The sequence below is a fragment of the Hyalella azteca genome, unplaced genomic scaffold, assembly GCF_000764305.2.
Source record: "Hyalella azteca isolate HAZT.00-mixed unplaced genomic scaffold, Hazt_2.0.2 contig12328, whole genome shotgun sequence".
NCBI lineage: Eukaryota > Metazoa > Arthropoda > Malacostraca > Amphipoda > Hyalellidae > Hyalella > Hyalella azteca.
This window is the reverse complement of record NW_025942288.1, coordinates 664,917-686,100: the sequence shown is the minus strand read 5'-3', so window position 1 is coordinate 686,100 and position 21,184 is coordinate 664,917. Positions and strand designations below refer to the sequence as shown.

General features: G+C 42.2%; 1 protein-coding gene across 1 annotated transcript in view; it reads right to left on the bottom strand.

Moving 5' to 3' along the window:
* Window positions 1–21,184, bottom strand: part of LOC108669508 (dystonin) — a 195,401-nt gene that overhangs the window by 31,809 nt on the left and 142,408 nt on the right. Inside the window, exons 32-40 of the mRNA XM_047883232.1 lie at window positions 12,858–13,022; window positions 12,405–12,543; window positions 11,934–12,140; window positions 11,336–11,507; window positions 9,581–9,721; window positions 3,986–9,333; window positions 3,550–3,704; window positions 2,899–2,910; window positions 96–1,899 (exon numbers count right to left, since the gene is read on the bottom strand). Coding sequence (XP_047739188.1) covers window positions 96–1,899; window positions 2,899–2,910; window positions 3,550–3,704; window positions 3,986–9,333; window positions 9,581–9,721; window positions 11,336–11,507; window positions 11,934–12,140; window positions 12,405–12,543; window positions 12,858–13,022 — 8,143 coding nt within the window. The remainder of the gene's footprint in view (window positions 1–95; window positions 1,900–2,898; window positions 2,911–3,549; window positions 3,705–3,985; window positions 9,334–9,580; window positions 9,722–11,335; window positions 11,508–11,933; window positions 12,141–12,404; window positions 12,544–12,857; window positions 13,023–21,184) is intronic.

The window sequence follows — 21,184 nt, the reverse complement described above, 5'->3', positions numbered from 1 at the left end:
TTTGTTAAAGGCATTCAAAATATCAATGAATCAAAATCAACATTAAGATTTAATTTACTGAGACAAACAGAATTATTATTTGAGCTGACAATTACCTTGTGCATCTTTTCTGCATCGTGCCAGGCGTCTTGCAGTCTCTCGGTGTGTCGTTCAGTGGCGCGCTCCACGGCGTCCCAAGTGGACAGCAGTTCGCTCATCTGCGCGCGGATGTTGGAGGCGTCCTCTGGCGTGGCCTTAACCAGTAAATCTTCAGAAATCCTGCGGACACTGTCGACTTGGGTCTTCCTATTGTTCATCTCTTTGCAGAAGTCCTTATGTTTTTCCATGAGAGAATTTACAGTGTCGATATCTCCATGAACGGGACCATCTCCAACTAAGCCCATTTCGACCTTCTTAAGCCAGTCCATGAGGGCTCCAGTGGCCTCTTTGAATTGGCCAGTGAAAAGAAGAGCCTCTTCCAGCTTCCTTTGGCGGTCGACACTCTTCTGGCACACGTTGCTCCACTTGCTCTTGAGCTCAGCAAGCATGTTCTTGATGGTCTCTTCGTCAGATTTCGGTGCCTTGTTTTGGATGTTCTTGCCCATTTTTAAGGTCATGTCATACATGGGCTGCTTGGCACCAAGCTGCTTCTGGAACTCTTTGTGCTTGGCAATTTGGGCCTTAATCTTGTCAGGATCATTGCCTACGTTGGCAGCTAATTCGTCGAGGGTCTCTTCGGCATCGTCAAGCCAGGCAATAAGTTCACTCCAGGCGTCATGGAAGTCCTTGGCTTCTTTGAGACCAAGATCCAATGCTCTGGTTCTCTCGGCCGCCTTTGAAACAACCTTTTCCCACCTGTGCTGAACTGACACAAGCAGATTTTTGATCAAGATCACATCTTGCTTCTGGCTGAAGTATTTGAGATGAGTTCCCTTTTTATCGAGGTTCATCATGACTTCTCGATGAGCAGTGACATCTTTCTTGAAATTGTTGTGTTCTTCGATTTGCTGGATGACGATTTCTAAGATTCGAGATACGGGTTGTTGGTTCAGAAGGAAGTTTTCAGCCTCCGTGAGCCAGGCCACGAATTGCTGAAGGGCTTCATCGAACTCGGTCGCTTCCTTAAGAGCAATTTCCAATTTGATCTTCTTATCGTTTGCACGATTGAGGACACTTTCCCACTTGCTCTTAAGAGTTCTTAGGCCGTGGTTGAGGTTGGTCGCTGCACCTTCTCGAGACCTTTTGAGGTAATCTTGACCCTGCTGTAAAGTGCTTTCAACTTTAGATCTGTTGTCCTCAAGGTCATCGAAGATTTCCATGAAACGAAGCAATTGTTCTTTTGCAGTCTCCGGCAAGCCCCCAACTGGTTTCGACGCCGAGATTGCTTGATCGATGTCACCGAGCCACAGGATGAGATCTTGGACTTCAGCGTTGAAGATTTGAGCTTCCCTAAGAGCGTTCTCAAGGTCCGTCTGCTTGCCAATAGCCTTGTCCTGCAGATTCTCCCATTTCTTGTTGAGTTCCTGTAGCTTCTTCTGCGTCTGCGAGGCATCTTCGGAGCCCTTATCTGACTCGATGAGCTGGCGACCGGCATCATTTAGCGCGTCGACACTAGACTGGTGAGCTTGAATGTCATTAATCGTGACCTTAAGCTTAGCAAGCTCTACCTCGATTACTTGAGGATCACCAAACACAGGCTTGAGATCATCCAAATTCTTGGAAGTGCGTTCTATCCAGACGAGGAGTTCCTTGAGCGTGTGCTGGAATTGGCCGAGCTTGAGGAGAGCGTTTTCGAGGTTCCTCTGGCGGTCGTTGATGTTCTTCATGAGGTCGTCCCACCTTCTGTTCACCTCGCCCAGTGGCTGCATGATGGCGGCTGCCTGGTCGGGCGTTGTTCTCTCACGCAGCTCCTGTGCTTGTCTACAGCAAAAACAAACAATTACAAAATACGATAAATAATTAATTTTATTCAGCATCGTCGATTGTGAATGAAACATTTCAGCGGCAGTACGAAAAAACAATTTCAACTGATTATAACATGATCAATTCCCGAGCATTCACAGTTTTTCCTTGAATGTGTAATGCCCTTGAAATTTGAATGCTGTGAGTAGCATAATATCCACAACAATTTTTTTCAATAAACGATTTCTATGCATGCGATCACAGCTCCAAACAGAAGTGTAATGGTTTTACAAAAAAAAAAATAATAATAATAAACACTAATAAGAAATAAAGTGAGCGTTGATAAAACACTTATCACCACAGTTCGAAACTAGACCAGGAACTGCACATCAGACTGCAGTGGATTTCCAGTTTTGCCTCGTGTGCAAAGAAGAAACACAGTTACACGAATTTGTGATGCAAGTGCGAACTCTTGCGACGCGAGGTGGAGAGAACGTAAATAATAATGGTGATGCTCGGTGGAATAAGCAAAACAGAGGCCATGCGGAAAATAAATGGCTTTCGAGATTATTTCAGGAAAGCTATAAAGAAGTGTAAAAAATCAAAAAGATTATAGGCCTATGAGAACGAAATTAAAGGTGGCTAAAAACAAGTTCATGTCAATATTACAGATTGCAGGCCACGAGTAACGTTCGCGTCGTAATGATTGGACGAATCCATGAGAGGAAAAGACGAAACACACAAGTAATAAATTAGATAGAATTAAGCGGGAGAACTTATCGCGTGAAGTGACCACGGTAGCATTTGCAGCAACTTAACCCTGAGCGATACTGACGTAAATTAAGGCTACTTAAAAATCGGAAATCGTCTCATTCAAGATTTATAAAGTAACTTAAAAACTCGTAAAAACAGATAGGAGCTGCACGAAGCGTGTCTCCTAACGCTTTCAGCAATAAAATAAGTGATAGGACATGAGAACAGAACACCATGCAGTGGAACAACATCGTCAACACTTGCCTTCGTAAACTCCTGAAAGACCAGCCACGAACGGCACCACGGAATGACAGACACCAGAATGTTAAGAAATGTCATTTGATGAAAATACAAGCTGACAGGAAAACTAAAATCGTCCACTCTTATTTTTATAAAATGCCAAATTTATTCTACCGAGGGAAGATTTTTTTTACCTCTGAATTACCTAAAACATTCTTAGAATTATTTTGGAGTGAATGTAGAAGCCAAATCTAATTTCTGCTAGGAGCAATCAATGACTGAACGTCCGAGGTCAATCCGCCCTCAGCCACTGAGGTAGCATCTCATGCAGTGTTTATATTGTAGCTACGTATGCAAAGTTAAATTAAATGTCAATATTCGATTTTCCCACAAAAAATTTTCAATCTATGAAGCAAACTTTATTGTTTTCGTGAGATAAAAATGCGGTGTCATGAGCAGCAGTTCACCATTCCGGCAGCAAAGCAATGAATCCAGTATAATTAGTCTTGATTATTTGTTACGTACTAAAAATTACGCAAAGGAAAAAGTTACTTTTAAAGCAACAAAACAATGGACCGTTTCACATAGGTGATTTAGACTCTGCGTTCCGTATTTTGTTTGATATGAATTTTCAGCCTAGCGACACTATATAAATAAACACAATAGAGCACTGACCTGTTGAGCGACTCGACCTTGACCATGTGCGGGTCGACATCGTCCTTGAATTTATGGAGTTGGTTCATCTGCCCCTTGATGGACTCGATGTCGCTGGCGATGGGACCCAAGTCCTTGAAGCGCTTCTCTGCTTTGGTCAGGAAGTCCAGCATATTCTGCGACATGAGCGTCGGTTAACATAAAACAATACAGACAATTGATGACCTTCATGTAACGACCGTAAAAATGAGCATAAATAAAACTGAGAACTACCCCGGCTTGTCGGAGAGTTAACAAACTGACCTGACTAAATTAAAGCAAATGAAATTGAACTGGTAGAATATTCAAAATCGAGAAAAAATTGAGGTAAGCCTATCCACCAATAGAAACACAAACACCTAAAAATATGGGAATTCATTTAAGTCATGAATCATTGTCGACGGGACGCATCACTTACTCTGAGGGTGTCGTGGAATTCCATGGCCTTTTCCATTGCATCGATGAGGTTTTCCTCGCGCTTGGCATAAAGTCCCGTCACGTTATCCCAGGCATAGTCGAGTTCCTCGATGTTTTTCTTGACTTCAGGCTTGTCGGCGTCACCACACAGCGTCATCAAATCACGTCCAGTTCTGCGGACGCTCTCAACCTCAGGCTTGGTCTTGTCGATCTTACCCTTGATCTGGTCGAGTTCGTTTCTCTGCTGTTTGAGTAAACTAGGCTCGACGGCTACAGGTTCTTGGGTCTTCAGAGCGTCTTGAAGATCCTTGAGCTGGTCCATGACATTCTGCAGCTCGTCCCAGAACTTCTCCGCCATGGCTAGAGCATCGTCGAGAGATTTGCCACGATGTTTAGTGGCTTCTTGGATGTTGTCCCATAGCTTGTTAAGGTGATCCAATTTACCCTTGATATCTCGGACGGCAGGATCGTTTCTAGATGCCTTATTGATGACATCCTCAGCGGCAGCCTTCACGGCTTCAAAGGCAGTCTCTTTGCGTTCGAGATCTTCAATGATGCTGTTATTTTCGAGCTGTTGTTCGTGGATCTTTTCAGGATGAGCCGAAATAGGTTCAGCATTTTTAACGAGGTTTGCTGTTTCGTTGAGGGACGACAACATTCCATCGAGCTTGTCAGAGAATTGACTGGTTTCCTGCAAGGCATCTTCAAGAGCCTGAGCCCGCTCGCGAAGCTCACTCTTGAGGTTGTTGTAGCGCTGGTTGTCGGATTCAAGGATGTCCTGAATCTTGGCTGAATCCTCAGCATTAACAAGCTTCAGTAGAGCTCCTCCAGTCTTGTTCAGCCTATCCAGGAGTGGCTTATGATCGGCAACACTCTGTAAGAAAGCCTTGTTCCTCTCAATCTGCCGAGCAATTTGATCAGGGCGCACAGCGGGTGCGGTCAAAGCCAGAGCTTCATTCTCTATAGCATGCAGCCATTCATCTAGTTCTTGGTGAGTGTCGAAGAAGTGTTCAGCTAAGGGAAGAGCCTGCTCCAAGTTAGACATTCTGTCAGATGACAGTTTGGAGACACTTTCCATCGTGTCTTTGAGGTCCTCCATCTTTTCCTTCATGTCGCCTAAGTCCTCACTGTAAGCAGCTTCACGGATGATTTTCTTGGCGTTGGACAAAACGTCACGGACGCGGCCTTTCTGGCTCGCAACGTCATCGTTGAGGGCTTTGTGCTCTTTGAGCTGAATGCGAATTTCGTCCGGCTCAACACTTGGCGGTTCAGCTTCCTGTATTTGATGCTCGACTTCTCTAAACCAGTCAAGGAGCTCATCGATATCATGAGTGACTTCCTTTGACCTCTTCTTCGACATCTGCAGACGTTCCATGCGTCTCTGGATTTGTTCACAAATTTGTTCAAAGCGTCGATTGGCGCGAGTGACGATGGTTTCGATGATCGACGCTCCCTCTCCAGGCGACAACTGGCAGAGCTGAGGTCCAACGAGGTTGACAGCTTCAATGAGGGGACGGTTTTGTTGAATCTCTTTTGCGAGATCTTCAATATCTTCTTCCGGAAGGCCTTGTCCAGACGAGTCAATACTCTTAAGGCGATTCTCCGCATTGCCCATCCACGAGTTGAGGCTATCATGAGCCTTGTGGAATTGCTGAACCAAAGGAAGGGCTTCATTAGCTGCCTTATGCAAATCAGACGCCTTAGAGTGGAGATCGCTGTAACGACGATTGATTGAGTCCAGTTTCTCCTTCAGTTGTAGGGCTTCATCGCTGGAAATGTTCTTCATAAGCATGTTTCCAGACTCCATGACTTCTTGCACTTGCTTTTCGTGGCTGACAACTTCGTCGCCCAGATCAGACAGCTCGTCCATTTGTTCAAGCAGTTTATCTACGAACACTGAAACTACGCGGTACTTCGAGAGACGCGCCTCCATTTCTTCCATCCAAGAGAGTAGGTCTTCGTAGGTGAGAACAAGGTGACGTAGACCAACCTTGGACTCTTGTAGCAAGCGTCCCAACGCTTCAGAATCTTCCACAAGCTGTCCATACCTGTCAGTTGTTGCTTGAAGTTTGTCAGCAAGGGCATTACCTTCATCATCTCCGATGAGGTTCATGAGGGTGGTAGCAATATCAGTGAGTTCGTCAAAGGCCGGCTTCTGCCCAAGAATTTCATCATGAAGACGGTCATGTTGATCTATAAGTCGTTGGATCTTTTCTTCGTCAGAAGGAACGGTGCTCATGGCCTTGAGTTTCTTTTCGCTGCGAGTGAGCCATTCCAAGATAGGATTGAGTTTATTTTGGAAAGCCTTTGCAACCTTCACGGCTTCCTCCAAAGCATCCATTCGGTCTAGAGATCGAGCGTTTGCATCGTCAAACTTGCCCACAAGTTCTTGAAGTTGGCGTTCAACATTAGCTTTTTCGGCGGGGTCAACATCAGCAGCAAGATTACGTCCCATATCAATAAGATCCTGCATTTCCCCTTGCTTGTCAGTGATGGTCTTGCGGATGAACTTCTGCTCTTGAGCTTGGGCCTTGACTACAGAATATTCACCTGAAATAGGAGCTTGGCCATCCATCATCTCTTCGAAAGTCTTCAGCCATTGCGCCATGTTATCGATGGCGTCCTGGAATTTACCAGATCGTAAGAGCCCTTTGTCCAAGCCTCTCTCACGTTCAGCAATCATGTCCTTCAGGCTGTTCCATATGGCATTCAGAGCATCAAGGTCCTTTTCGAGTTGCGATGTGTCAACTGTAGAATGGGCGCTCTGGACGAGACCTTGTCCAAGTTTGTTGCATTCAGAAACTTGTTTACCTAAGGCTTCGATGCGGCGAGCACGGAATTGTTTGAATTCCTTCTGCTGAGCTCGAATGGTGTCTACATCAGCACCGACTGGCTTGAAGTTTTCAGCCTCCTTATCAGCTTCTTTGATTTCGTTAGCAGCTTTGCTGAATTTATCATAGAAATTCTCGAGTTTCTTGTAGACTGTGTCTAGTTCTTTGTCGCGGCTATCAGCTCTATCATGAACTTTCTTGAGCTGTTTCTCTAATTGTTTGATTTGATCTTCAGCCACTTTGCTGTTGCTGCCGGTGAAGCCATGGCTGACTAAGTCTTTCAGTACAGCTTTTGCTTCGTCGATTTCGTCGGCCTTCTTATCAACCTTACGCATGTAGTCGTGTAGCTCGTCAATTTGACCCGCAACGGTTTTAATGTCACGTCCCACTGGCTTCATTCTATCCAGTTCGTCATCCAAACCGGTAATTTCTTGCCCGACGTTCTTGATTAGACCAGAGAATTGATTAACTGCATTGGAAGCTTCTTCCAAATCTTGGCACTTGCCTTCCAACTTGTTTTTGAGATCACCATATCGGTCCTTCAGATTCTCCACTTCATCTTGAACGTTGCTGCCGTCGGAACCAAGCTGATCTGCAGCATTGAGAAGGTCTTCACCCTTCCGTGTAACCTGATCCACTTGCTGTCCAAGACCATCAGCCTCATCCAACAAGGCCTTCATTCTTTCCAAGGACTTAGGATCGCTTTCGTTGCCGCGAGAAGAAAGCTTGTCTTCGCAGCGCTGGAGAGCATGGCCGACGTCACGAGACTTGTCAAGGAATTCGGCCAACTTTTGCGCAACTTCGTCGAGATCTTGAGAGCGGCCAATGGCAAGGGCGTTGAGGGCATCCCACCGCTCCTTCATTATAGACAGAAGATCGAGCACCACTTCATGATCAATGTCGGTGCAAGCGATGAGGGAGTCGCCGGCGGATTTATTATTCTCATATTCTCCGCTGTGGCGAGAAAGGTCGTTTTTGAACGTTTGCATTTCCTTCATCTGCTTGTCAATGTCTTTCTTATTGAAAGCAATTGGCTCGAACGAATTAGCCTTTTGCTCAGCTTTGTCAAGCCACGGGTTAAACCTGTCTTGCATGGAATGGAATTTGTTGCAATTGTCCATGCATTTTTGCAAACGCGATCTCCTGTCGACAGCAGTTTTGCGCACGTTGTCCCACTCTTTTTTGATGTCATCAAGAGTGGTAGATAGCATCTTATTGATGTCTTTCTTTGGAGACTTATTAACGATATCCTTCCCTTTGTTAATCATCATGATGACTTCATGTTCTTTGCTCATCAATTCCTTGTACACAGGCTCAAATTCGGCGACTTGCTTGGAAAGCACATCTCTGTCGGCTGAAACTTGGAGCTGATCCTTAAGATGGGCGATTTGATCAGCCAACCAGTCCTGCACAGCGTGGCATGAATTGCCAAATTCTTCCTGATCACGCAGCGAGGCTTCCAACTCACCTTTGCGGTTGCCAAGTTTACGTTCCAGGTTGCTGAAGAGTCTGTTGAGGTGGCCGAGTTTATTTTTGATGTCGGATTTTGATGCAGGGTCAGATAGAATAGAGACCAAATGTTCAGCAAGACCTTCCAAATTTACGAGAGGACCACGAATGTTAGCAAGTCCGTCTTCAACGTTCTGCAAGATTTCAAGCTGTTTGCTGGGCTCAACGCCCCCGGAGTTGGCGTCATCCAGATCATCGGAAAGTTTCTGCATGTTATCGTTGATTTTGTTGTACATATCGTAGAAGTCCTTGCTGGCATCACACGCAGCGTTGAGGGCAGCATCACGAGAATCCAATTGACCCAACAATTCGGTCCACTTGTTGTTGACCACATCAAGCTTTTCGTTGATTTTCTTGCCGGCAGGAGATCCTGGCTCTGTAAGGCCGATGATCTTGTCTCCGGAGTCGTTGAGACTGTTCAGCTTAGGCTCTTGGTTGAGGAACTCATCCCTGAGGACTTGAACCTGCTGGGCCTGCATTTGCACCATTCTTGGATCAGATGCGATGGGCCCGAGCACAGACATCATCTTGTCCTTAGAGTTGAGCCAGAGCTTAAGGCTGTCCTCAGCGTCCAAAAAGTCTTTCATTTCGCTGAGGAAGTTCAAACGCTCCTTGAGTCTGTTTTGGAGGTCCTTGAATCGCTCCATGACGCTTTCAAGCTGATCCATGAGCATTTCAGCTCCAGGCGCTGTGGGGCGACGTTTGAGCAGATCAGTGACTTGATTTCTGACGCTGTCAAGAGCAGACTGTTTATCTATCATATCGTCACGGATAGATTTGACGAGTTTGTTCTGTTTGTCGGCCTCTTCTTTGGATGTGGGCACCGCATCTCGCGGCAAGGCACGCTCAGCCTTCTCGATAGCTTGAGCAATGTTCCTGAGAGAGTCTCCAATTCTACGCAGTTCTTCTCGGACGTTTTCGAGCTCGCGCTGCCGTTCGTTCAGGCGGATGCCGATCATGTCGTAGCGAGTGTTCATTTCCGACAGCTCCTGTTGCACTGGGCTCATTTCTGTTGAAAAAATATTGTATATAAGCGTTCACAGCGCAACAGACAGATTTCAAGGCAATTATATAACAAAACGATTGCATGCAAACGGCATTGTGTTGAGCAATGACTAGAAATTACGAAATGAATCTAAAATATCTATATATATATATAAATTTTGGTAAGTGCCAAAACATCAATATCATTGTCTACGTTTTTTTCTGTTGGACAAATAGTGACAAGTGATTTTAAATGAAGTATGAAAACCGACCCTCGAGGATGAAAGACTGGGTGGAAGTCCTCCTGCTGCTGGGGCTGTTGAAGCCCCCAGGGGACATAGGACCTGTACCGTTATAGCCGAGCAGCTTGGCGCCGGGGCTCTGGCTGCGAGTGTCTTGCGACACGCGACGTACTGGGGTAAAAGCCAAGCGAACGTAAAAAAATCGCAAACAAAAAAAACAGCTTCTTTTGGGAAGGGATAAGCAGAAACAAGAAGATAAAAAAAAACAGAACGATAATAAAATAGTGCTAAGGCCACTCTAAAACACAAGCTTGAAGTTTTTTAAGCTAATATCTAAAAGACTCGAACTTTAATAGCATCATCACTCATTCCTGTGCAAGAACCCTTCATTGCTCAGGTGCTTCATTTATGATGAGTGATGCTTAGCAGCAACGAACAACTCAAGAGAAATTTAGTGCGTTTGAGCACATAAAAAAAGTTAAATAAAACCACCAAGATCAAGCTATACATGGACGCCAGGATTAACTGATAAACGGACGAGAGGATCAACTGATAAACGGATGCCAGGATCAAGTGATAAATGGATGATCGGATCTAGTGATAATTAGACACGAGGATTAAGTGAGCAATGAACGCGAGGGTTCAGCGATATATGGAAGCGAGGATAATGTGATAAATGGACACAAGAATCAAGTAATAAATTGAGGCGTGAATCATGCGATAAATGAAGGCTAGATGAATGAATGGACGCGATAATAGTTCGATGAATGGAGGCGTGGATCAAGCGTGGTATAGAGGCGAGGGAAACGATACAAATGGAGTAGATCGAGAAACAAATGGACGCTAGGATGCGGACAGGCGAAGCAGGCGTTACATCGACAGGAGGATTTAGTAAAAAGTTTATCAAACGAAAAGTAAATTTGGGCATCAAATTAAAAAAAAACGTTTGTATCAAGCTAGAAATCGACGGGTGAATTAAGTATAAATTCGCCGTCAGATATTAATTTGAATTTAAATGTTCAAGCTCGTAACTCTATAGTAATTTATAAAGACAGTTAGCTCTCAAGAAAACTGGGATTAGAGATTCATTTGCCTAAATAACCAGCTCAATAAGTTAATTTCCTCGTCAAGATTGATGTAATATGCTTTCCGCCTCAACATTGATACAGGAAATAATCGATTACCTACATCCCAATAGGAGGGGATTTATTGAATGGATAACAAGCGATCATGGAAGGAAGTGCAGGAGTTTTAGTTTAAAATACAAAATAAATGAAAAAAAACACAACGAAACAGTTCGGTAACGAGTAACGTAATAATCAGGGACAAAAGCCAATAAATGAGAAACAATAAAGCATATAATCAAGAAACTTACCTAATAAGTTGAATTTTACTTAAATTGCATCATAAGAATAAGAGCGTCCGTATTAGTAGCCGTCGATGTAACGGGAAAAGTTATGTGGATATTTATTGCATACACGGTCACTATACACTTGCAGTTCTAACCTTTACGTATTAAAATACTATGATACTTACAGCAATTCAGATGATTAATACACTTTTTTAACTTTAGAGTTTAGATGTTCTTTAATTGAATTCGAACAAAACGGATAGACCTGTTCGTCACAGCTGGACACCATTTTGCAAGAGAGTATCACAACAGTATTTGAAGCTACGGTATATTCTTAGTTCAACTCATTTTATTCGGAATACCACCATTTCCTTCTTTGCTAACGCTACTGACTATTCCTTGTTAAGATCATTGCTACAAAAAATGCAGCTCACCGGATCCCTTGAGCGGCGTGCTGATGGAGGTGCGCTTGACAGGCGCCACGGACGAGCGTCGTCTGCCGGGGCTGTCGGAGCGGTCGCCCCGCAGGAGGGCGTCGTAGATGGCGCCTGTCTCCATGACTTTGTTGACCAGCGCCTCCGTCGCCGCGTACTCCTTCAGCAGCGGCTGTTGAGGCACGGTCAACGGTTAGAATAATCCTCGGAATGTTATACAAGTTAAAATTTCAGCATTGGGACTTGATTACAGAATCGAAGTACAACCGACTTGGCTTGATCGGTTAAAAAGCTAGTCAAGAGTAAAGGAGGCTAATGAGAGAACTAATCTCGCAGATACGGAAACATACATTATATATATTTTGTATTTCAGGCCAAATTCCAGTGGCCAAAACATTCGAATGTAAGTTGCGCGAGAAGCGAACAAACATTTTATTTTCTAATCGGGTTCATTGGAGATTATAACTCGGTGCCCGAAATATTTTAACGTCACAAAACCAACAATGAATAAACTTCGAGTTCTTTCATCTTCATCACTGTAGACCAAAACATGTAAGTTATAATATTTGAACAGGACGGTGGAGAACAATGAACGAACCTTGAGTTCCTCAGTCTGGTTCTTAACGATCTCCTGCTCGAGGCCGACGGCAGGCATGGTGTCGAGGATGTTCTCGGTGGTGGTGAGGTACTGCATGAGTTTGTTGCGCGCCGCCTCGTACGCGACCATCTGCTCTGAGCGCTCCTTGCCCGCGCGCGCGCTGTCGTCCAGGACGTCGTTCAGGTCCTTCCATTGGCTCTCCAGATTCTTTTATTGAAATAAGAGGATTAATGCCACCACATTCTTCAAAGAAGCTTGAAAAATGTTTACAAATACTGACAATATGCAATATTAAAATCGTCCATGAAATATTTTGCTGCTCGTAGATAAGATGAACTGTGGTAGTTTAATAAATTTCAGCACGTACTCACAAATGTATACACTCGTCACATCGCTCATTCGGTATAGTTGAACACTTGATATTTTAGCTGTGGTTAATAAATCATCGATTTGCATAAATGAAAAGCTCACCTTGATCTGCTCCCTGACGGGCGGGGTATCCGTGACGTCCTTCTTGTTGACGAGATCCTTGCCTGTCCTGATCATGCCCTCGAAGTCAGAGGTGCGGGCATCGCGTTGCTGAGTGATGGCAGCGATCTTGCGTCCATAGCTGAAGAAATTATGAAAGCTTTAGTACTCAAAACTGTACAATTAAAATAACGCACAGAAATATCAGGTATAATCCCACACATCTTGGAATTAACTTCCCTTCCTAGATGATAATCGATTTACATAACACAGAAGTTACTCCACTGGGGGAGGGTCGACCATGGTTTTGGTAATACTTTTCAAACTCAACAGTAAACTGGAAATACTTTGTAAACTAACACAACATCCCAAATAACAGACATGGAAAGAGAAACGACTTCTATACTTCTATTTGTTAGCTAAAATCAGAGAATAACTTTAACCAGTTGAACGCACCTCTCAGTGTCGAGCTGCAAGACTTCCTTGGATTCGACGATCTCGACGATCTCAATGTACCACTCCTGGAAATGCTCGACAGAGACCGTGAAGGCGTCCAGCTCACTGGATACCTCTTCCAGGTGGCGGCTTCGCTGACTGGACCGTTCAACCACTTTTTCGAACCTGCACAAAATGATGATGATGTTTACAGTTTAATTAGCTAGCCATTTGAGCTGTTTACTGATTAATTAACAACGGCCTCTGAATCGCCAAAAACATAAAAGGCTTAAAAACTCTAGTGATTTAATTGAGTCAGCGAATAATATATGATAACTTACAAAGGAAAAAGGAGATCGGTAACCAATACAGCATTGGCAACGGACCAGAAAATTATACTAGACTAGATGTGACTATCAATAAACGAACAAATTAATCGCACACATTGATTCAGAAGTATGAATTACATGATAATTCGGTGCCCATATACATGGGTTAGACAAAATAAAGGAAACACCTGAGAAATCGTAGATAAAATATATTTTAGTATGGTATAAAAAAATATATTATAGTATATGTGTACCCGCGTGGGTACACATATTGCAACAATTACAGCCTCAATTCTCCGAGCCACTGATTCATGCAAATTGAGAATCGTTTCCAAAACAATTAAAACTCATTCTTCAGTTAACACTCCCTCCAGCTCTTTTAAAGACTATGGCGGCGGGAATCGACTTCTTACTTGCATCTTTAAAATCGACCGTAAATGTTCGATAATATTCAAGTCTGGTGATTCCGGTGGCCAAATGAGATGCTCGAGTTCATTAGAATGTTCCTCGTGCCATTTTTAAGAAATCAAGCTGTATTGATCGGGGCATTATTATCTTGAAAGATGGCGTTCCCAGCGGAAACATTGCTTGAATCGTTGGATGAACTTTGTCCTCCAAAATTCCTAAATAGTTAAGGCTGTTGATTCTTCCACGAGGAGAAATCATTGATCCGCCGGATTTCCAAAAATTAGCACCCCAGATCATCACAGATCCCTCGCTATGTTTTACGGTAGGGAGGTTGGAGTCGGGTTTAAATGACTTTTGGTTGTCTAAAAACGTTAACTCGGCCAGAGGTTGGAAATAACGTAAATGATGATTCGTCAGAGCAAGTCACATTTTCCCACTGCTCTATGGACCAGTTCTGGAGGTTTTTCCACCACTCTAAACGCTTTGAAGCATATGTATTTGAAACCAGAGGTTTTCTAATTGCAGCTCTTCATACATAGAATTCAGATTTGTGCAGCTCTCGGCGGACAATCTTTATGAAAACTGAGTCCTGTAGATGTCCATTGAGGTGTGCAGTAATTATAACAGCCGTGTTCTTTTGATTGTCCCTCAAAATTCGATTTACCTACCGACGGTCTCTTTCATACAACTTCAACTTTCGGCCAGAGCTGTGCTTTGCTGAGGACGTTTTCCATTCTCTTTCAAAAGCAGCATTACTTTTGAGCCGATGTCTCTAGAAACGTCAAGCATGCGGGACGTTTCTATCACACCTATAGCACATGCCATACGGGCACCAACAATTTGGCATCTTCCATTTTGGTCAGATAGGTTTGCCATTCATAGGTTATAGGCTAGGTTGTAGAAATAAAAAAAAAAAAATTTTTTACCAAAAATATCTGTGCAAGGATAAAATATCAAATATATCACGTTTTCATTGCTCATAACATGTTTAAAAATTACGATATCAAAATGTCGGGTGTTTCCCTTATTTTGTCCAACCCTGTACGCCTGTATATCTGGTATCATAAAAGGTATATTGCATCTCACTGGTATATTGCGTCTCACTAAAAAAAGAAATTGCAAGTAAATAAAAACGCATGACATTTTGCAGTATGATGATAAACGCTTTTTGCAGCTTGGCAAACACATATGACGCGGAGAGGCACTCAACATGGCTGTGCTGAACGGATACGCAAACAAACAGCAGAGAAATTTTGAAGACGGCGCAAGATCTACGAACGAGCAGCCAGCAGATGCCGGAAGAATTAGTGTCGCAAAATTGAGAAACTCAAGCTACGATCCTATGAAGACGATTCTTGAACCCTAATACCTGCATGCTGCCACGCAAAATAAATATGAGAAATTATATTATTTATATTTATAATATGTTAGATGGAAATGGATGTCATATAGTTCTTGTGAGGCGATGCAGGTTGTGAGTAGTTACCACTACACGGTAAGTAAAAACCGTAAAAGTTCATAAAGTAATTAAAGCCGCAGATTTCTGATTTTAGAATTTGGAATAATTCGTTCCGTTCAGATTTCAGCGGGGATGATCATCGCTCTAAGCTACAGAAATAAGTGTAGGATACAACTTAACCATCTAAGACTCGAAGAAATTATCGAACTTCAATATCCAGCAAGTTGCATGCCCAAGGTGACCGTCGTTCGGTGAAAAGATCGCTGATAAAGGGTCTATCACGACCGGGCGCGCGGTCAAACTTTTGACTGTATACCAACCATGAAAGCGCTATACGCTCTACCAAAATGCTCGAATGTTAGAGAACGCAGCACCGTTACTCATAATGATTTCTAATGATATCACACAAATTAATCACACTACTAACAAATTGATGGCCAAGCCGTGGATGTTTATTCCTATGTGAAATAAAACATTAAGAATGAATAGACTATAGAACGGAAAAAATAACTTTGAAAAATAATGGTTAATTCGCTATGCATAATTTCCAATAACTAAGAACATTACTGTTCTCATTTGTTATTGTTAATTAAGCTTAGAAGCACGCATAACAAATCGCATAGCAATTTAAAATATTAACTCTGCTTCTACGCGGAAGCCAACTGGAGTGTTCAGCAGGGATCAGTGCCGGTGCGGAGTTTTCGATCGCGTGCCATCAAGTGTTTTACGAGGGTCGTTTGGCCAAGGAGGTTGCGGGTTCATAGCAAAGAAAGAAAATAAAAAATAAAAACATTCGCTAATTTTCGAGAAAGTTCTCGTATTTGCGACAGAATTACCGGCAAAAATTAAAATATTAAATCTGAGTTACATCAGGCTGGCTTTAGAGCCACAAAATGCATTTTGCATAGGTAAAATATTCTCAGCTAACAAAGCTGTAACCGCAGCTCGATGACCAGCAAAAATTAACTTCTACGTCATCGCATAGATTCGTGTACACAACGCATTAATCAGGAGGACAAAATAGTTTTATCGATGCATTGCTATAAATAACCAAGATTTCAAACTTTCAAGAGAGGTAACCATGCAAGTGGATAAGCTTCATTCACAAGGTTAACAACTTCGGCAGAAGCAACATTGATCGTAGATAAAATATTAATTAACTGGATGACAAATGAATGACTAAGGTTATAAGAAATAAATGACTCCCTCATGAATATCTGCAATTTTTTTCTGAAAATACCCGCTTCCAGGAATATCTGCTCTAATACTTCTTTTTAAATAAAAAGCGACTTACGAAATGGTAAAAAAAAGATGAGTTTTAATCAATCGAATTTTAGAGCGACTCTATAAAGAGAAATCTAACTAATCGTTCTACAAAGAAATCGAACATGTGAATAACGAAAATAAATACAGATGTGTTTATTACACAGTGTAGAGAAAAATGCAAAACAAGTTAAACAGTTTGTGATTATTGGTATCTAAATTTGATAACATCATTCTCTTCGGAGAATCTTCGTCACTCGGACGAACAGTTTATATTTTTACTAAGCATGAGCGATATTCGATGAACATGACTGGTGGATAGGTTAGAATATGCAACCTACAAAGTCTCAGGGCAAGATCTACAGTTGAGTCCTGCAGGACCTTGAGCGAGGGCTTTTGTGAGCAAAAGCGACTATACAATTGAGAGTATAAAAGAGATATGGTGATAGCTTTGTTCATGCCCCTGCCGTGCGGATAATGCCACAAGCTCTAACATCGAATATCAAGCAACAAGCTGGTTTCAAAACAACTTCTGAACAACTGAATAAATAAATGCATCGTAATATTCCTTTGAGTAAAACTAATTTGAAATCTAAATTATTGACAGTCATTTGACCGAAAGATTTCTGAATGGAAAACTTAACCTGGTAAATGTAATCGAAACACAAAAATCCATTCAACCTTATCATTGTTTCGTGTTTACTGTTCATGAATGTAAGGCACGGCTTAATAATTGACTAGAACAACTCTTAAGAAATCCTGCAAGAAGCCGGTGTATAGGGTGGCAACCGAACTGCAGAACTCTAAGGGTGCGGAACCAAGTCGTGCCAGAGTGTAAAGCTGGTTTATCCCTCAGGCCTCATCATTACATATCTGCGAAAACCAGTTTAGCATACTCGGGTCGTGCTGCAGAAGGCTATTATGTAGAGCACCACAAGCCTTCAAGCAACGCCTGCAATATTGAGAGGCTCAAAAGCTCTGGTAAGAAAATTCGCCAAATTTCATTCGGAAGTATCAAGACGTATGGCCACATTCTGAGAAATTCAATTACCATTTGTTAATCAACTATTTTCCGATGTCCATTGATATTCATGGGAGCGGTCGTATGAAATATCTTGCAGGATGAGTTGCAACTCAAGCTATTGGTATGCACAACGTAAATGCCCGAAATATATACGTATGAACCAGCGTAAAATGAATACATATTCAAACGATCGCCACGCAAAATCGATACCAATGGTATCGAACAATGAACAATGAAATTTTATTGGACATAAGTACATTAAACACGTAAATAGGATACAAAACAAATATTTCGAGACAGAAAGTCCTTCCGCAAACAACCTCAAAATTTAGACAAATCCTGTATAGTTTGGAAATGGACAGTTGGGGTTCAATCCAAAATGACGAGAGTTCCAGCAATCGTTGGTCTTGCATGGTCGGTTAATGTTGTGCACCTCTCCATGATGAGGATGCTGGTGGGTTTCTCCAGCACGGTTCCAGCGTTGTGACCCTCTCAGGGAACCTCTGCCATCCAGACTGAAGATGGCAGGCGAGACGGTCTCGGTGTCGTGGTTGTTAATTAGTCTAAGTACTCAACTGTAGTCCAAATGATGAAGAAGTCTGCAACCCTCTTTGAAGTAAAATTATAGACTACACCGGCCTCTTGAAGGAGAACTTATCGAACTTCAGATTGTTTGCGGAGGGACTATCGATCTGGCTCGAAATTTTCGTGTTGTATCCTATTCACGTGCATTATGTACTTATGTTCACCAAATTTTCATTTTTTCAATGCTCATATTAACTTTCTCTTAAAATAAAAGCGGTTACATTCGAAACGTCGTTAATATATTATTATTATTCAATAAACATGCCTTTTGATCTACCAACGTCATCTAAAGAATTGTTCGACTCCTGGAAAATTGTAAGGCATTCTCTGGTAATAAATTGTACGCATTGAGCAAACTCCAGTTCATACTTCATCAATAGTCCTACAATATACCAATCGCATCGTGGTTATCAATGAACCCTGCTGATTACGGCAACCTATCAATTAAATCCTATTTTACTCTAAGCTACGGTCTTTGAGCTGCGCACACTCACATATAACTACAATTAGTGGTAAATGTGCCTTCAAATGCGCCTCGCATTTTAGACCCTTTGTGTTAGGTTCCATGCACTGGCTGAAAGATTAACGCAATAAATAATCATTTTTCCACTGCGAAATGAAAATAAGTAAAGGTTTTGCCACCAAAGTAAAGATTTGAGCAATTCAATATCAAGAAGGTCCCTAGTTGAGTAAAAAAATAGGCATTTGTTTGAAGAGGCTGAAGTGAGCGCGGGAGTTCATACTGAACCACACCCGTCTTGGAAAAGGCGGACTGAGATCACCGCTCCATAAACCCATGAATTTGAACACCTGAACTGAAGCCGAAGACGGTAACGAGTTCCAGACAGGAGGCTTCACCAGTAGAATGGGAAATGAGATAACACATAAGCCCAGAGAGCGCAAACTTAATGTTGACGTCATCTTGACTTCGTAAAAAATAAAATGCTCTCTTCATTTATTGATCCGTAATATTAGTTCAGGTCAAGTCGCGTATAAGACGCGCAAGGCACAATAACCAACCTAGTTATAGGCAAACAAGATTTGATATATCTATGTGCATGCGACTATTATCGATAATATAATCATGTTCGCTTTATCAATGGATGTAGCAAGTAGCAGCAGCGTAGACATCGCTTTGATTCTCAGTGCAGCGGATCAACCTGAATATTGAGTGATCAAGAAGTTCAAGAACATTGAGAAAAACTTACAAACTTATTTGAAAAGTAGGCCGGCAACTCCAGTTCATACTTCAAACAATAAATAAGAGAGAGTAAATGTTAATAATAAAAACAAAGAATAGATCTTATTTTCACATAAAAACCTATGCTTACTGAAAATGCTTGATGAAATTAGAGACTTCGAGACAAGCATAATCGATCAATCGATATTGAGAAGAACATCAGCAGTCGACCGAGCCAGGCAGTGAATTTTTAAAGAGTGGCGTAAGGCTCGCCATCGTGGGAGGTGTGCGGGATGACGAAGAGGGCTTGGATTAGGTATGAAACCTATGAGGCTGTGAGAGCGCCGAATGACGTATATCGTGATGCATGAGGCACATTTATAACTCTTGTAATTACAATACGTAAGATTGCGCGGTCTGACATCTGTGTAAGAATTGAATCGGCAATAGCACAGCGTGATTACTTGGTCTCGCAGATGTGTGAGACTTCAACAGTACACAAAAATATTAATACTGTTGCATGCAAATTGAAGTTGAATTTGAGATTTGTTATCATTACCAGAAGCGATATCCGTACCTGGACGTTTTCAGTACTGAAGAAGTTGGTTGCACAATACAAAGAAATAAAATCCAAATGAAATTAAATTTTCAATCAATAAATTGACTATGATTTTGTCACGTACTGATTCCAAAAGGACTACAGTCTTTTAAAATCAAGAGACTCCGGCTTGTATATTTCACTAGCAATAAGCTTTCCGTGTTCTTTTAGTTACAACTCGAACTCAACAGATCAATTTGGAGAGATCTCAAGGCCATGGCTGTAGTACATGCAAATAGTTGATCTGCTCGCCACTTGTCGGACTGACCATCCTGTTTCGAATGCAGTGTCGTTGATCACACTGCCAAGTGTTCAACGTCACTGCCAAGTCACCTCCCGGCAAAGTGGGATGACTGAGCATATTTTTATATTGACGTACTAAACACGTAGGCGGAAATTCGCGATACTTCTACAACTACGCATCCCAATCGTTACCCAACACAGTGAAAAATCATTGGCTGAGCGAGGAAGTACAGAATAGTAGCACTACAGAACCGGATGTCCATGGTAGATTGTGCTATTGATCGATAAATTATATTCAATATCATATGCATGTCAATGAAGCGAGAAGTGGTTGAAAGCAAAAACTCATAAATAACAACAACGGCAGCATTTAACTAATAAAACTTATAAATAACAACAACGAATGAACCGAACTGAAGAAAATCTTCCAGGTTCATTAATGGGCCTGCAGCCCGTGAACGTTTTGATACTATACACATTACATGAGACGTGGACCGCCATAGACTTAACTCGCGTCATGGTGTCAAGTTCTTTGATCGAAAACAGGCTTGATAATTGGTCGGTTGTAGCAGCTGCCAATTGCTCAGACGCGTGTGTGACCATAAGAGCACATTAGATACCGCGACACGATGAACATCACATACACGAGGGCGGGCGGCTGAACAACCTGAACATCACCGCCCCAAATAGCGCACTGCAGGTGAACACTTGTGCTCATACTCGTACTGGCCGCAACTGCATATCAGAGCTCTGCCGTCCAGGGGACATACACCTAAATTTACGACATATATAATACAACGAAAGGCCGCGGCTCGATCCTCACCCAACGGACAATTTACCAGGTGCCCGTGTGAACAAGATAGACTAAAATTTTTTATGAATTAAACACAATCGTGAAATAGTTCAGAAAACAAATGATAGATCTTGTAACTGAACTCAAGTTTAAAAAGTTCCAGTGACACGTTCTAGCTTTGTCGAGCATCAACGGACCCAATTCATCAATCCAATAGCAGGATAAAACAACAGAAGCATGAACATCCTTCATTTTAATTGCGAATTGTTAATATGAAGGCTCGGTCAGATCAAAATATTTCTCGACTCTTTGCTTGCTTCAGAAATGTATTTACTAAGTTACACATAAACTACTTCAGGGGGAAAGCTTGGTTTTAATAGCGATTTTAATGTATTACTCGAAATGTAGGGTAATAAATCTAACGACGCAAGTCTCCGTTATCTCATTGATATTGAACTAAAGACGT